This window comes from Nelumbo nucifera, chromosome 2 (genome assembly GCF_055504915.1).
Source record: "Nelumbo nucifera cultivar China Antique chromosome 2, China Antique-T2T, whole genome shotgun sequence".
In the NCBI taxonomy this organism is placed as follows: domain Eukaryota; kingdom Viridiplantae; phylum Streptophyta; class Magnoliopsida; order Proteales; family Nelumbonaceae; genus Nelumbo; species Nelumbo nucifera.
In genome coordinates, this window is record NC_142650.1 from 35708499 (window position 1) to 35726332 (window position 17834).

Sequence of the window (17834 nt, forward strand, 5' to 3'; positions counted from 1 at the left end):
GTTGAAATACCCTATTAATAGTAAACGAGTTCTCTACCCTCCACAGCATCATTGCTCTGCAGAAAAACCCCTAAACCCCTTTAAACAACGTATCCATGGGCAGACAGTATCTCAACACCACAAAATACTAAAAAAAGAAAAAATAAATAAAACTCAGAGGGGAATAGGAGGGAAAGAAGGAGTACTTGAATCAGAGGAGCTGGTGATGTGTCGAGCAGGAGAATTGGACGGTGGAGGTGGAGAGATCAACGGAGCGTACATATAGGAGTCGGATTTGAGATAGTCTACAACCTTCTTCAGAAATCTCCTCTTGGTCTGTTTGATGGGTTTCTTCTTCACCCCTAAAACCGCTCTCTTCTCCATTGCTTTCAACTGATTCTTTCTCAACTCTCACCCAAGTACGTACCCAACTAACCCAACAATAATCACAGGAAGAGCCGATTGTCTCGAAGGAGATCGATGAAACTTGAAACTTGATAGTTATTTGATTATTGATCAATGATCAACTCTTCCTGCTCTGGTCGTTGTGGTCTGGACGAGTATCGTACACCTTCTATAGAAAAACCACGTGTGTCTTCAACATCCAGCTGCATGAAACGTGGCATCTAACCGATCCATATGCAGTTTGTAATAAATTGGTTATTAGAGGGTAGTTCTGTCATAATGTTTAAAACAAAATCGGGCTTGTACTTGAGTGTCCATCATGATAGTGAGGAAGTTTGAGAAGAGAATCCACAGGCCACAGCCAGCAAAGGAACCCGTGAAGGGCCCAGAAAGGTGGGCTTTATGACTCTAATGGGCCTTGCTTGTTAAGTATACCGGTCTTTGATTATAAATTAAAATTAGAACATTTAAGATTTAACCTAAAAACTTAAGAGTCCAAAATTTTTATGGCATGTTAAGTAATCACGTTATAAATATCATATGATTTATTTTCATTGATTCATATTTTATAATATCGTTTTATCGTTAAAATTGTTAAAGATATCATTTTAATATCGTTTTATTATTAAAAATGTCAAAGATATCATTATAATATCGTTTTATCATTGATTGATTCACATTTTTGCGGTTTTGTCCAACATTAATTGTGCTATCAAAGCTGAAAATTGATTGATGTGCACATTTCAAATGTCTTTCCTCTTGATTAGTTTCTGTTTTCCATTTCTTGTCTAAGCTTGAAATGTTTAAGTGTCATTGGAAGGGTTCACCCATGAAAGGCTGAGGAAGACGAAATGTTAAAATTAGCAAGCAGAAATTTTATTTTTTACTAGTAATAGCATTTGCTATGCATAGTGCAAGTATTAATTATAATTCAGATTTGCTAGTTCCTCAGCACACCTCATACCAACCTCCTAGCATGATGCAGCCGTGCATTGGGAATATCTCGCGAATGATAATGTATAAATACGGGAAATATTCTCGATGTACATCTACAAGTGCTGTGAAGTTTGTGCAAGGCACACTCTGCGAAGAGCAAATCTGAATTCGTATTAGTTAATTAATTAATTATATGATATTTTGATTTAACATTTATGATTTACACGTAATCCAAGGCAAATAGTATAGATAGATAAATGTCACCACTATCTTTAAAATGTTGGTGCAAAGCTGCCTTGTAGGCTGTTTTTGGTTTGAAAGAATAGGTAGGAATAGAAAGGAAAATGTAGAAAAACCTATAGAAATCTTGTGTAGTTAGGGTATCTTTCTCTTCATTTCCCTTCCTTTTCTTACAAACCAAGTGAACATTTCTTTTTCGGGAAAATTACCTCTTATTTTGAATAATCATTTGCAATTGTTGCTCAGTTTGGGAAGATTGCAAATACAAATATAGGCAGTGCAAATTCAAGGTTCAGAAACATTGTATATATTTGTATTTGTACTCTTCCCCAACGACAAATTTGGTTTCATGGATATATATACACACGCTAATTAATCTACAATTTTATAAGACATCATATATGAGAAACCTATGACCAATCAACCTGTATCATAAATGTATTAACTAAGTTTTAAAGTATCGAAAATGTAAGGTGTATCAAAAAGATAATTTTAAGAGACGTATCGGAATACGTTTTGGATACGTATGGATACAGATAAAAAATCAAGATATACATAAATATGCTAAAAAGCACAAATAAATCCCAATAAACATTAATAACGATAGTTACAAGTCTTAGATGATTGTAAATAAGTTATTTAAAAGTAAAAATACAGTAATTTAATGGTCTATATAAAATTTGAGATACCGAGACACACTTAATAACTATTAACAAATGATGGAATAACTAAAACGTGAAAAAAAAAAAAACTAAAGTGTATATTGATATACATTAGTTTTAAAATAATCAATACAATTTATCTTAATATTTATTAATACATAAATTTTAATAATTAATTCTAACATTTATTGATAAGCATATACTAAGAAAACGAGAAAATTTACTTAAAAATAAAATGCATAAGCGCATAACAAGCAAGTGGGCATGGCTTAAGGGTGAACCTATAGTTCTTAAAGCTTAATGGTTAGGGTTCAAATCTTGCTATTCCTAATTTGTAGTTTTACACTAACAAAACAAATTTAATGAGAAAGAAGGATATTAATTAACGAAATTAACGAGAAGAGAATTCCAATTAGGCACTAAAATTGAAATTCAAATTTAAAATTATGCATTAATTATAGGAATAATTAACTAATTAATGAGAGAAATTCATTTAAATATAGGAGTAAATATAAAATTAATGAAAGGTAATTCGACCTTAAATATAATTTAATGAAATTAATGAGAGAAAGGGACTTATATCAAGTTGTACATAAGAAAAGGAATCCTTCAGATAAATTCCATGTATTTCGTGTATCGGACTTGTACCGGAATGATACGTATCGGCCAATACGGTCCGATACGTTGCAAAATTTTGAATCTTGGTATTAACCAATCAGATGGTAAACATTCATGAATGGGTTTTGATTGGTCAAAGCTCTTACGGATCACATTTCCACCACTTATCATGAGTACAATGCATCAAAAGGTGAATTAGGGTTTGGGATCTAAGGATGAGTGCATTTTATGCTCCATCTCACCCTTTTCTTATTCTTTTAGTGTGAGTACATTTTATGCACCATCTCACACGAGTTTTTTTTTTTTTTTTTTTGGATAACACGTTCCAATACATGAACTCATTATCGTGGTCTCAACATGTATAACAAAACAAGTTCTAGAATAATTAAACCATATTTGTCTATTAGAAACCAAATGCTCACAAGGGTCAAATCTGTATTGCATCTTGTCCGTTGATCATTCAAATTACTGAGATACCTTCCATAACCAAAAATTTCAGTTAGATTTGCCTGCATCCTTTCCTGCCTATCCCACCTAAGCACATGATTCAGGGTGGTTTGTTGGTTTGTTGATATGGCAGTTCTTTTTTTTTTGTATTAAAAAACAAAACCAATCATATTGTAGAACACTCCCGAAGTGTCGCTACCCCCAAAGTAAAGGGTGGCAGTCTTGTAATTTACCCAAAAACTATAAACATATAATCAAAATAGTAAAATAGTGAATTCTTTGAAGAGACTAACAAAAAATATTTTCGATTTTTAGCTTGTTTAGTTTGAATAGGTAGATAGTCTTGTATGGTTAATAGTTGGTAAGTTGCATGTCATTAAAATAAGTAAATTATTGACATAATTATAGTATATTATTTGTGAGTGTTTGTAATTATTGAAGTTAGTGTAATCTTTTATGGGTCAGATCTGACCGTTGGATCCGAACCCATTGGGCAAATTATCGTTTCAAGATTAATCGGGTCAATTAATCAAACCCAATTATCCCAAAAACCGATCAGTTACCTTGGGGCATCATAGATTTTCCCTTCTGCTAGACCTCAACAACTAGACATGAAAAAGATTTATGGGATAGCATCATCCTTCTGATTATGAAACCCAAATGGGTATACACTCCATCCCAAGTAAATGTGGAAGCTACAGCTTGCTAAATCTAATCAAAATTATGCTCCTATGAGCTGATATGTAATGGCCTACTGCACTTTTCGTGTGTAGTATGGTGGTTCTTAATGAACTTTACTGTTATTTTATTAAACCAAAAGAAAAAACAAAATTGTTAGTTAATATATCCCATATCTTTACTTTATGATAATGCCAATATTTGGCTGGGCTTCATATTTGATCCAGACCCCAAAGTCGAAATCCAATCCAGGACTATTAAAGTAAGTAACAGGTATCTATCTTCCCCCTTATTTAACCAGATGCCAAAGACAGAAGCAATCCAAGTATCAACCGAAACTAATGAACATGCAAAAATTCTAGTTTCTTCTACGCATTTAGAGGAAGCAACTTGGCAAAGATTCCAGTTCTCTGTATCTGTATCCTCTCAGGAATAAAAAGAGCAAAAGGATCTAAACAAAAAGGGGGAGAAATAAAGGCCAACCAAAGCACCAACTCTATTTTGCCTGGGGATGGGAAGCAATGAAGTCAACAGCAAGATTGATGGAGCTGATCTTGTCTGCCTCATTGTCAGGAATCTCAAACCCAAACTCTTCTTCAAGAGCCATCACAACCTCTACAGTGTCCAAACTGTCAAGTCCAAGATCATTCTGGAAATGGGCAGTTAGAGTAACCTGCAAAAAATGCAGTTAATTAACAAATTTTCAAATATAATTTGGCAACTGCAAACAGTAACATTAAATGTATGGAAGGAAATGAAAATTTTATTTGCAAATTACACATACAAACTGCAAACGGTAACATTTTATTTGCAAATTACAATTCATAGACCATTACTAGTGCACAAGAACCAACAGAAAGTAATTTAAAAGTTAATAGACCATTACAAAGGTGTCAAAGACATAATATCGTATAAAAAGTAATCGAAGAAACAAACTTATAAAAGGAGTGCATCTAAGCCAAGGTGCAGGGCACACCAGGCATACACCTTTTGAAAGGAGCATCACTTGTTTTTTTCAGTAAAAAAGCATCACCTGGGTTCAAGCAAGCTGAATGCCTTAAAATGTGCACCTTTTAAAACACTTTCAGAAACTTGTTTTATTTTTTCCCTATTTGCACTGAAACACAAATCTTCCCTGCTCTTAGTCCAATTACTATACTCCAAGCTAATAACAACACCTACACACAGGGATTTAGAATCAGCGTTGTGCAATACTTTTTTTTTAATCAATGTGCAGTACAAATTCAAACACCTCAAATTCCATTTAATTTGGATTACTTGAATTCTGATAGTTTCTAATATTCTGCCAAGATCAACTGCCCAAAATCCTAGAATTAGATTGAAGCTAGATTGTGGAGTTTTGCTTAATGCAGAATTCATTAGAAGATGTGCACATAGAAAAGATTCTCACTAGAATCTGATTCTGGACAGAATCCAGAGCCTATAATGCTATTAAAAGGCTCCTTAATTCTGCTTGGGTCCAAATGCCCAATCCAAAGCAGAGAGAACCGCTGAAAAGTGAAAACCAGATTTAATTTAATTTAATTTATTAAAATCTTGGAGGCAGATAGTAGAATTTGGACTCTCACCCCCTCTGGTTCTTTCATGGTCGATGAAAATGTTCCAAAAAAGTTTTCCTAGGAGTGTCCAAAGGGGAGGAAAGAGATGGGAAGCTCAGAACTGGTACAAGAGAGAAGGCATGGGGGCATGGTCAAGACCAAATTTCTCCTACAGAAAAGTGGTGAAGGAGTTTGACCAGACTTGGGACGTTCTGATCTGAAAACTGTCGAAGGTAAGCTTATGATATTTATGGAGATGAACGGGGTGGAATCATGAAGGAAGTTTTTAAGGGATTGTTTAGTTGGTAGATCTGGGTGGAAGGTGGGGTTAAAGGAGGTGGAGATCTGGGCTAATCAAATCTGGAAGGAGGTGGGGGGAGTGAAGGTGAAGAAGTTGGCGGATGAGCTCTTCTTGTTCATCCTGCCTTCCAGAGCAGAGGCACGATGGATTCTTGAAAAAGGTCCATGGTCAATGGGGAGGAACCCTCTTCTTGATTGGTGGGGAGCTAGCGCGGGCTGTTTTTATCCGGAGTCGAAAAAGGACTTTGATCGGTCGGAGGATATCTGGATTAGAGTGTTCGGCCTGCCTCTGCTTCTATGGTGTCCGAGTGTCATCAAAGCAATCGGGGATGCGTGCGGTGGTTTTCTCGAAACAGATGATTCTCATTCTGAGTTGGCTACTTGCGAATGGATTCGAATGAAGGTGAAGAAGGGTGGCTCGATTCCGGAGAAGGTGGAGATTGTTGCTGGGGAATTTCTATTCTCAGTTTCCATATGGTGAGAAGTCCTTCCATCAGTTCGGAGGTGGAAGACGGAGAGGCTCACAGAAGAGGGAACTCAAAAGGTCAGGGAGGACTCGATGGTCTCGAAGACAATAGTCTTAGAGGACGTCAGTGAATGCTCCCCACTGCATGCTCATCAAATTAATCTAGGGGGAGGAGGATCGGTGCAGGTGAGATCGCTGGAGAAGGAAGAAGAAGATCGACCCTGCGGTTCTGATAGGAAACGTTCGATCCCAATACTAACGGAGGGCCAAGATTCAAAAGTCAGGGTGGGCCTTGAGGGAAGTGCCTCTGTTTTGAAAATGGGTCTTCTTGGAGATGGTGAGTTGGTCGATAATATTAAAAATTTAATAAAAGAGTGCTTAAGAGACCTAAAAGTGGTGCCTATGGAAGAGTGCTCGCTGACAACAATTAATGAGGCAAGACTTCTCTCTGAAGTTGGGGATGGTGCAGATGTGGGAATTTCAAAGAGGGTCCAGGATTCAAATTTGGGTCAGCTAAATCCGTTTACCCGGCCTAATCAGAAGCCTAGTAGAAAAAAGAACCTTAAAGCTGCAAGTGAACCAAGATGGGCCGGAAGTAGACCAAGACAGTTCAGCCCGGCTAGCTTGGATCCAGCTTTTTCTCTGGACCGGTTTAAACCGACATGGATCACTCGACCTTGTTTACAGGATGGGCAGATTGGGCTTGCCACTTCGAAGAATCAGACCTCTTCTTCCCCTGAAGTAGAGCCTGGTGATGATAGCCTGGAGCACTCGGCCCCCCAATCTTGTCCTTCTGAAATGGTGAAGGTGAAAGCTGATTGTAGAAGATTGAACCAACCTTCCCTTTCCATGGTCCCTTTGAACGAGCAGTTGCTGGAGGTGACGCCGCTGGCAGTAGTGGAAGTTGAAGATCAGTCTGCAATTAGGAGTGATACTCAGAATCAACATAGAGTGGCGGAGGAAAATGAGCTAAGTCATGCTGCGGCAGATAGGAGAGAAGAAAGTGGCTAGATAGTGAGTGTGGGAAATTCAAATCTTGGGACTGTTGAAGCAGGTAAGTCTACTAGCAGCACTCCTAAGTCCTCTTCCTGGGTCACTTCTAAACTTCTAGGGTTGGGGAGTTTTTTGGGGGTCTTGATGGAGGGAATGGAAGCGGAGACAATGAAGTTCTTGGAAGAGATAGAACAAAGAATTCTGTTGGAAAGGGGTAAGATGGGGGCTAAAAGAGGGGGGACAAACTCCAAGAGAAGCAGAGAAATGATGCGTCTCTCTTGGGGCTTGAATGAGAAGGCTGGGAGCAGTGTTGGGGTGGTAAGGGGGTCGAAGAAAAACTGAGAGGGTGGGGGGAGTGAGTTCTAGGAGTGGGAGGTGTTGGCTCTTCTTTTGTCATATCAATGAATATTAAAATTCTTTCTTGGAATGTTCGAGGGCTGAGGTCTAGGAGAAGAAGAATGGTGGTTTGTGATTCCTTAAAGGCTTCAAATTGGAGAAAATTGATGCTGGTATTATTCGGAGTATTTGGGGAGATGGTCAGGTAAGATGGAGGGCAAAGGCAGCCAATGGGAGTGCGGGAGAGGCTTGCTATGTCTTTGGGATCCCCTAGTTTGTAGTTTGATTTCTTGCAAAAGTGGAAATTTCTCGATCTCTCTTGTCTTGAAGTTGCAGGATGGTAATATAGTTCAAGTCACAAATGTGTATGGTCCAACAGTTTCTAATCTTAGGAGGAGTTTCTGGGAGGAACTGGCTGATATGAGGGGGACTTTGACTCATCCTTGGGTTATTGGGGGAGATTTTAATGTCACCTTGTCGGTGGAAGAGAAGAATACAAGAAGTGGCAGAACTGTATCGATGAGGCAGTTTGCAGATTTCATTAATAATATGGATCTAATGGACATTCCCATTCAAGGTAACAGGTTCACTTGGACAAATAACCAGGATACCCCTACCCTGGTCAGATTGGATAGATTTCTTGTTTCCTCAAATTGGGAGGACATCTTTCTGGACTTTAGGTAGATATCTTTACCCAGACCTGTCTCAGACCACAGTCCTATTCAGCTTATTTGTGGGGAGAGGGAGAAGGTCAAAGCTCCCTTTAAATTTGAAAACTCTTGGTATGAGGAGGAAACTCTCAGACCATTGATGAAGAAAGTGTGGAAAGAACTTCAGGTGGAGGGATCCAGTTCCTTTGTTCTGGCAAAAAAAATGACGGCTATAAAAAAAGAATTAAAATCTGGAACTTGGAGAATAAGTTAAAGTTGGGGACTGAAAGAAAAGCTTTATTGGGTATTATTGAAGAGCTTGATAAAGCAGAAGAAATGGGTCCTATTTCTGAAGAGTTAAGGCTGAAAAGACTTCAAGCAAAAAACAGCATTGAAAAATTGGTGGTGAAAGAGGAATTGAAATGGAGACAACGGGCTAAAGTTAATTGGCTAAAGGTAGGTGACAAAAATACATTTCTTTCACAAAGTGGCTAATGCTAGAGCTAGAGTTTCAGCTATTAAGAAGTTGACATGGAATGAGAGATGTGGTGAATCTGATTCAGAGATTAAAGCAGTTGCAACCTCTTTCTATAAAGATCTTTACAAGGAAAAGTGGAAGCTAAGACCATTTCCCTTCAATCTCTCCTTTAGGCAACTGAGTGAGACCCAGAAAAGTTGGCTTGAAAGGCCTTTTACAGAAGAGGAAGTCAGTGCAGCAATTAAGAAGCTTGAAGGTGATAAATCCCCTGGGCCGGATGGTTTTACCAATCTGTTCTATCTGAAGTGCTGGGACTTTGTGAAAGAAGATGTGATGAAGGTGTTCCAGGAGTTTCATGCAAATGCATCCCTACAAAGAAGTCTAAATGCCACTTTTATCTCCCTTATTCCAAAAATTGAGGGGGTTGTGAATATTAAGGAGTTTAGGCCGATTAGCTTACTTCACAGTTTCTATAAAATTTTGGCGAAAGTCTTGGCAAAAAGAATGAAAGGGGTGATGGGTAATGTTATTTCAAATAATCAGAGTGCATTTATTCCAGGCAAACAGATGGTAGACTCAATTTTAGTTGCTAATGAGTTAATTGACTCAAGGAGAAGACAGGGTATTCCGGGGGTTGTTTGTAAGCTTGACATTGAGAAGGCTTATGGCTACGTCAATTGGAATTGTTTGGATAGGGTGTAGGACTGCATGAATTTTGGCCAGAAATGGAGAAACTGGGTTAGTGTTTGTACTAAGACCTCCAAATTTTCAATCCTAATTAATGGGCAGTCCACGGGTTTCTTTGGTAGGTCTAGGGGGCTGAGACAGAGAGATCCTATATCACCCTTGTTGTTCATCTGTGTTATGGAAATCCTCACTCTTTTTAGTAAGAAGGCTACAGAATCGGGATTATGGAATGGGTTTGCTATCTCTCCAGGTAAGGAGAAAGTTAATATTCTTCAGTTTGCTGATGATACCCTCTGCTTTGTGGGCGCATCCCTACCTCAGTTGGAAACAATTCTTGGAATTCTGAGTTGGTTTGAAGTGGTTACGGGTCTCAAAGTCAATTTGAGCAAAAGTAAGATCATCCCAATGGGTCAAGTTGTAAATTTGGAGGATTGTGCACAGATAATGGCCTGCCATATGGAGCTCCTTCCGGTTAAGTATCTGGGGCTGCCTCTTGGAGCAAAATGTTCCTCTTCTTCAATCTGGTGTCCAATCATTGAGAGAATGGAGAAGAGGTTGGCTCTTTGGAAGGCTAAATATTTATCTTTTGGTGGTAGGGTTACATTGATTAAGAGCTCCCTGTCCAACCTCCCAACACACTTTCTTTCTCTCTTTCCAATTCCAAATAAAATTGCAAAGAGGTTGGAACAGCTTCAAAGGAACTTCTTATGGAGGGGTTGGGAGGATGAGAAGAAAATTCACATTGTTAAGTGGGAGCAAGTGTGTAAGCCTAAGGAGAAGGGTGGTTTGGGAGTTAGGAAAGTAAAAGATTTCAATGCTGCTCTTCTTAGCAAATGGATATGGAGATTTGCTTATGAGAGAAATGCTTGGTGGAGGTGCCTCATTGCGGCTAAGTATGGTGTGGATTGGGGAAATTGGAAAACTCTCGATCCCCTTTCATTTGGGGGTAGTTCTCTCTAGGTTGGTATTTCTAAGGTTAGTACCCTTTTCATGAACGGGGTCAAGTTTAAAGTTGGAAAAGGGGATAGAATTAAGTTTTGGAAGGATTCCTAGTGTGAGGAAGGCCCCTTGGCTGATGCTTTTCGCCGGCTGTTCCAAATGCTTGGTGGAGGTGCCTCATTGCGGCTAAGTATGGTGTGGATTGGGGAAATTGGAAAACTCTCGATCCCCTTTCATTTGGGGGTAGTTCTCTCTGGGCTGGTATTTCTAAGGTCAATACTCTTTTCATGAACGGGGTCAAGTTTAAAGTTGGAAAAGGGGATAGAATTAAGTTTTGGAAGGATTCCTGGTGTGAGGAAGGCCCCTTGGCTGATGCTTTTCGCCGGCTGTTCCAAATTGCAGTGAATCAAGATTCTTCAGTTTCTGATAACATTAGTACCTCTGGGGGGCTCCTTTACTTGGACTCCCCTATGTAGGAGGAATTTGCTAGACTGGGAAGTGGAGGAGTATGTAGGTCTGTTGGGGCAGATTCAAAATCAGAGAATTGATATGAGTATGGAAGATGAATGAACTTGGAAGTGGAATGCAGATGGTAGATTCACAGTTAAATCCCTTTTCCTTAAGATGTGCAGCTCAGGTCAGGAGAACTTCCCGGATGGGCAGATTTAGAACCCCACCTGTCCCTCCAAGGTTAACTTCCTGGTTTGGACAATGGTTTTGAATAAATGTCTAACTAGGGTCAACTTGGAGAGAAGGGGTATTCAGATTCCTGATCCCTCCTGTGTTTTATGTGGCATGGGTGCTGAATCTATAGATCATTTGTGCATTCATTGTCCGATTTCCTCTTCAATCTGGGGACATTTCTTCAAGAAACTAGAGGTGTGTTGGGCTATGCCTAAGTCTGTGAAGGAGCTGTTTATGAGTTGGAGATTGGAGGGTCTTAGCAAGAAAGGCAGGCTTGTTTGGAATACTATTCCGTAGGCTGTTCTTTGGTCTATTTGGATGGAAAGAAACAATAGAATTTTCTGTAATCAATCTAAAAGTCCAGATGAGATTGTAAAGAAAGTGGTGGGGAAGATTTGCTCCTGGGTGTCGGTGAACGAGGAGTTTAAAAGTCAGAATGTTTCTCTCCTTCTTTGTACTAAATCATGGATGTTCTTGTAATATGTTTTGGGCCCAGGAAGGCCTAGTTGGCCTAAGTCTTGTTGTAATTGGCTTTCTCATTGAATAAAATTACTTTACCTTTTTCCAAAAAAAAAAAAAAATCTGCTTTTTTTATCAGTTTTAGTGCATTAACATTACCCATAGAACACAAAATCTCATAAAACAATGCACATCTCTTTTGTTGTAAGAGAGATGGTGTCGGCATAATGTACTGAAAATAAGTGCTACTTACTTGCCGGATCAACCAAACCATCACATGTGCCTGATATTACATAAAGACAGTTGAAACTATTCCATAGTTGTGTTAAGATGAATGTCAATTTTTTTTTTGATCAATAACAAGATAAATGTCAATTTGTCAATAACAAAAATGGCCTAAGTGGGCAACCAGACTATATGGACATGACCAAATGGAAAGATAAGGAAGAAAGTATGAAGAGAGAGTTGATAAAGGCAGAAGAGGACAAAGAACAGAGAGAGGAATTCACCCCCTAGATTACCAAAAGTCAAACACTTGCAATATAAGGATGCCCTCCATAGTCTTCCAGTTACCTTTTTCTGCTCATTTGCATCCAGTTACCTATTCTGAAGATAAAGATATTGTCTACTTTTTCTTTGGAAAGTATAGTAGCAAGCTCTGTAGTCTACAATGGGACAGACAAGGCAAAGGTTGAGCCTTGGTCAAGTCTAGATGCCCCAGCAAGCCTCCCCAAGGAAACTGCATCAATTGATGGCTTCTAAAAAGCTTTCCCTCAAAATAGTGGAAATAGCAGGCTTGCAAGCAGTTTTGGAAGGAACCAGAACACCTGAGAGGTTAAATATAAGAAATTTAAGGATGGAAATGATTCTAAATAATTGGCTAAGTAGTGATAGACAAGGAATTTGGCAGTACTAACATGCCTTGAGAGAAATTAAGTAGGTTGCAAAGGAGAGGGTCAATTTATTTGAATGGTACCTAGATCAGCAAATTGCAAGGTGTATACAACAGTGCAAAAGCACAGGGGGCTTTTTGCACCCAAAGTGAAAGGTGCAAGGGGGAAGCATGCGCCTTTTGAAGAAAGACATAAAATTCTTAAACATTTTAAAAATGCATAAAATGCAAAAGAAACAGTCATAATGTTGGAGCAATTACATGTACATAATCACTGCAAATATTACTTTTTCTATGATTAAAAAGAAAGGTTATCAGTAAAAAGAAGAAGCTCGCCCTCCAAATTTGTGACCTTGACACCTAGGCTCATGTGGAAAAATAGCTTTAAAGCTGTACCAAGCTAACCACTTAGGGGCGTTCTACAACATGAATTGTTTTTCTTGTTTCCAGTTCCAAAAACAAATCAAAACCATCTGGTTTGAAATCAGATTGTTTCTTAAAACAAAAACATAAAAAACATGTCCTTGAATCTGGTTTTAAAAACATGTTTTCATTTGATTATTTAGCATCATATTCCCTAAATCATATAATTTCTATACTAGAAAATTTGTTTTTGTTTTAAAAACCATTATTTTGTCAGTTCCGAAAACATGTAATGTTTTTTGAAACAAAACCAACCTATTTTTCCCTTTGAAAACAAAAGCAGAGTTCAAGAACATGTTTTTATTTTTGCTGATGTGGTGATTCAAAAAACAAATGAAAATAACATTTATGTTGTAGAACACCCCCTTAGTAATTAGAATATTGTTTTAAAGTGAGAAGCATAACTAACGAATAAGGGGTTCCTAGAGCCTAAAGTGCAATGCCATGCCACTTAAAAAAAAAAAAAAAAAACAAATATACAAGAATATGCAAATCTCTAAATTCTGAAATAAAATATTTCATAAAGCTCAATAACTAAGGTGATGTTTGGTTAGGCTTTCTAAAAAAGATCTTTCACAGCTCAAAAATTCAAAAGATCTTGTTCAGTAACATGCTCTCCAAATACTTTCTTTTCACCTCACAAGAATGCTAAATGATGGAAACGTATTCTGGTTGTCATAAAAATAACTTGCTTGATCAATGTCCTCAAGCTTGGACCAGACCCAATGGTTGGATCATAGAAATGGAATTAATAGCCAAAACAGTTTTAGGTTGATTGGTTGTTAAAAATATTGAGTTGGTCAAACCTTTTTAGTACATGTGCAAACTAATGATGTAACCTATAATAATTATTATTTTAAGCTTATTTCGATACAAAAAATTAATAGATGATCAAAAGTTGTTTGTTATTTTTTCACTTGTTAGAGATTAATTATCTTTTTCAAAATTTTTAATTTTATTCATTTCCATAAATAATAATAATTCTCACTTATCACACTTATTTTTGGATTAATATGATGGATATATAATATTAGATCCATGCTTGCTTTTGCAAATTTTCTACATTTTTTTTTGTTTTTGTTTTGAACCTTATATTATGTCATGGGTTGAAACATTTGATCTAGATAGTTGCATCCCTAATCTTCCACCCGAGGGAAAAAAAAAATGGTTCCATTTTTGAGTATTTTTAAAACATTGATTATAGAATGGAAACTTAATGGCAAAGATTGGAAGAAAGCTTCAAAGGGTAATTTTGCCATTTTGAAATTATTTAATATGCACCTAATGTCGTACAATATACGTGATGGTGTTAACTAACAATAGGTCCCAATTTTAGCAAAAAGTCAGGTGAAGAGAATCCCACAAAGTGTGCCTCACCTGTGAGCCTAGACGTACCCAAACTTTGCCTAAACACTGATGTAGATGAGACTATGGTAAAAGCCCTAAGTCACCATCTTAGAGAGAGTTCTGGTTAAGTACTACATGTCTGTTTTTTAATGTTTGGTAGCTGACAACTTTATTAATAGAAGCAAAGAAGGAGAAATGTCAAGAAACTCTATCATAAAATGGAGAAAAACAGGCAAGAAAATACATATAACAAGTGATGAAATAAGTCAAAAAAATAAATATTAGTATTAAGACAAGGGTTTAGGATTGTGGCTTTATACTAAGGGCCACTTGGCCATGGAGATTCTCTCATGCCAGTCTATAATTTGTAATTTATTTTGGTACCAAGCTTCCTTTTTTTTTCATATGGTGTCTTGTTCGGGTGTTTGTACTTTCTCTGGTTGATTTGGAATAAAATATCAGTTGCCTATAAAAAATTAAAAAGAGGAATTCAAAACAACTTGGCTTCAGAGATTTTGAGGTAGAAGGTGATTCTAAGATCACTATGGACAGGATGAGAATGGAAAATTTGAGAGCTTGAAATCACAGATCAGCTATGCAAGAGGTGTGGCACCTAGAAAAAGAAATGGGAGCCCGATTCAGAATTTCTGATGGGCTACAAGAACAGCAAATGGCTTGGCTGATGCACTCGCCTAGCATGGGACAACTGGACAATCAGGGCGTAACTGGTTTGGGCTTCTTTGTAAATTAACTGTCACATTGTAAGGTTGTATTACATGATGCTGTATCAGTGTAACTTTTGTTTTTTTTTTTTGGGTGGTAGGCAACAAGATTCATTCATTCATTAATATTAAATAGAATTCTTGAAGCATTTATACAAAGTGTTTAGCATAGAAGCTATCTCCCCCTTTTATAAACAAACAATATCATACTAGATACTACATAACTGCCCAAAATAATCGATCCCTATGTGCCCCTTTCTTTGCTAAGTATCAACAATGTTGTTCGCTAATCTTTGCACCCCCTGAATGGCTGAACTTGCACTTGTATACCCCTCATTAAATAGTTGAACTTTTTCCATTTCATTTCTGCACATCCATTGAGTTTCCTTTCTATTCATTAAGCCCACATTAAATATTTGCACCCCATGAACTTGCACTTTCATTTCATACCAGATTTAGTTAAAACTTTCTGTGTAAATTTTATATACAACACCTCTAGCTGTGTCCTTGTTATATCTGAGTAACATAGCTTGCCACACGGTATGATACTCTATTAAAGTCATCTGTAAAGAAATCATTCAGTTCCTCTCTCACTAAGGTGTAGTATCCAATGAACCACATTAACTGTAAGTTGTAACAGAACAATTAAAATGTCCCTGCCCCAATTGTTGGAGTATATCTATCTGGCATGTACTAGTTACTACAGTTACCTAGTTGGTTTTGACTATTATTTTAGTGTTTTTAGAGGCATTGAGATATGCCTGTGGCTGGGTCTCCTTAGGGAACATGTATATGGCATACTCATAAGGTTTGAGTGAAGAATAGGCCTTTTGACACCTTAAATTCAAGGCATGAGCGTCATGACCATGTAAAATGGCTCTAAGAATACATAAAGTCAGCAAGAAATGCTATAAGTTATTTCTATTTTTATTTAATTCTCAACAAGAAGAAGGATTTATGTAAGTTAAACACTACAGTACCAATAAAGCACAAAATTCCAAATTTAAACACAAAACAAAATTTGTACTTTTCTTATGAGTAACTGAACAAAAAATTTTACTTATATGTGTCCTTTTTTTCCTGAAAAGGGTAAGCCTGTGATGTTTCTGTCTAGGAAAGAAACTTACCTTGCACTTTACTGTTTCAAGATGCTGCTTCATACTTCATATATCCAAGATATAAATGCACAAACAAAGTGACGTGACTTACAATTGCAACTAGAATGATGAAACAGAGCTCAAAATCAAACTGATGCAGTAGCATCAAAATCCCAGGATCTACCGATGTAGTAATCTAAATACAGTCAACAAGATCAAAAAGAACCTTTGTATTCCACGAAGAGATTCCAATTTAATGAGCCTATAGAATTATCTATTTCAATTAACATAAATAGGGTGATCTACTCAGATATTGACATCCAGTATATTTAAGGGGATTACCTGTTCCGAAACTATAGACCAGTGGCAGAGCCTACTACTTTCCAAGCCATACTGAGACCAAAAAATAAAAACAACCAACCAAGGTGCTACAACAGTAACAGGGCAATCAGAAATGACACCCATGTTGAATAGATCTTGTTTCCTGAATTCATCCGATAATTATTTTTTTTTTTTGATAATTGTTCATCCGACGTTTATATCTCCAGGGAAAAAAAAAAAAAAAAAAAAGAGACGCAAGTGTGGAACCATTCACCATCTTAAACCAGAAATAAAAACATAAGAACCAGATGAACTCATAAGAGACATTGCATACATCTTAAAATATCGGAATTCATAAAAGACACTATAAAATCATTCTCACTTTAGTAAGACCCAAATTTTACCATTGCACCAAGCAATGGCCCATAAGATATTAGACCAACCAATATGGACCAAGAATGAATATAACTACAATGAACAAGATAACAAAATCAATAGAATTTCGCGAGAGAAACGAGCTTGACCAAAATTACAATCAAATCACAAAGATAAATCGTATAAGAATTCTGACCAAAGATTACCGCATATATTCTTTCTGGAATTCTGAGCTTCATTACCAAATTTCAGTTTTCACGTTGATTGACATATGTTTATGAACAAAATCAGTAATAAACCCAAAAGGCATGATGATTTAAATCAATACCCTAGTTTCCCCTCCCAAAATAGGAAAAAAATAATAGGTTACCTTGGAAGGATCAACCTTCTGAAAGTTCTTAACGACGTTGATTATGCGATCAGCAACCTCTGATTTGTCGAGGAAGGAGCCCCTAATCTCCTCGGAGAAATGGCGCCGAAGGAGATTGAACGAGAAAACGAATGGAGCTTGACTTCGCCCTTGTACATTCACTCTCAGATGCTTCAGAATAGCATTTCTGGCCGCCATCGGAGCTTCCGGAGTAGAGCTTGCAAGTTGCAACAATCACTTTTCCTTCGGAAGTGAAGAATGAAATGGAGATTTATATAAGAAGCCACAAGCATTCGTTTGTTTACCAGAAGACCCTAACTGACGTGAGAACTGAGAAGTAAATTGCAAAGCAACGCTAAGTCGCCAATAGTACACATTTTACAAGCGCGTGGGAGCTACGACTTATTCATTTGCTGGCACGTGGAGGTGGCTAACGATAATACTCAGATATCCTCGTAGATATGAACAATCGGGTCGGGTAAGGTAGGGGTGCAAATGGATTGAATCCGATCTGATGATTTGAACATTCCTTATCTGATATTCATATGGGAAAATAGGAATTCAATTGAATTCAGGATTTTTTACTCTGACAATCCTTGTATATTTTAAATATCATTTTTGCCCTTGTGTCACAAGTGACCATTTTGCCGCGCCTTCAAGTGCCATTACCACGTCCACAGCATGCCATCCGAGTGTCCAAGTGTGTGTCTTGGGTGGGACATTGCATGTATTTTGTATGGAGGGAGTGTCAATAGCATTATTATAATTATG

General features: G+C 37.4%; 1 protein-coding gene across 1 annotated transcript; it reads right to left on the minus strand.

Annotated features, from left to right (window-relative positions):
* Nucleotides 1–4222: 4222 nt before the first annotated feature.
* On the minus strand, nucleotides 4223–17367 carry MTACP2 (mitochondrial acyl carrier protein 2). Its single transcript, XM_010279721.3, has 2 exons — nucleotides 17064–17367; nucleotides 4223–4638 (listed from the first exon to the last, which is right to left on the minus strand). Exons 1-2 carry the CDS (start codon nucleotides 17259–17261, stop codon nucleotides 4462–4464), a joined length of 375 nt encoding a protein of 124 aa, XP_010278023.1. The 5' UTR covers nucleotides 17262–17367; the 3' UTR covers nucleotides 4223–4461.
* Nucleotides 17368–17834: the final 467 nt, after the last annotated feature.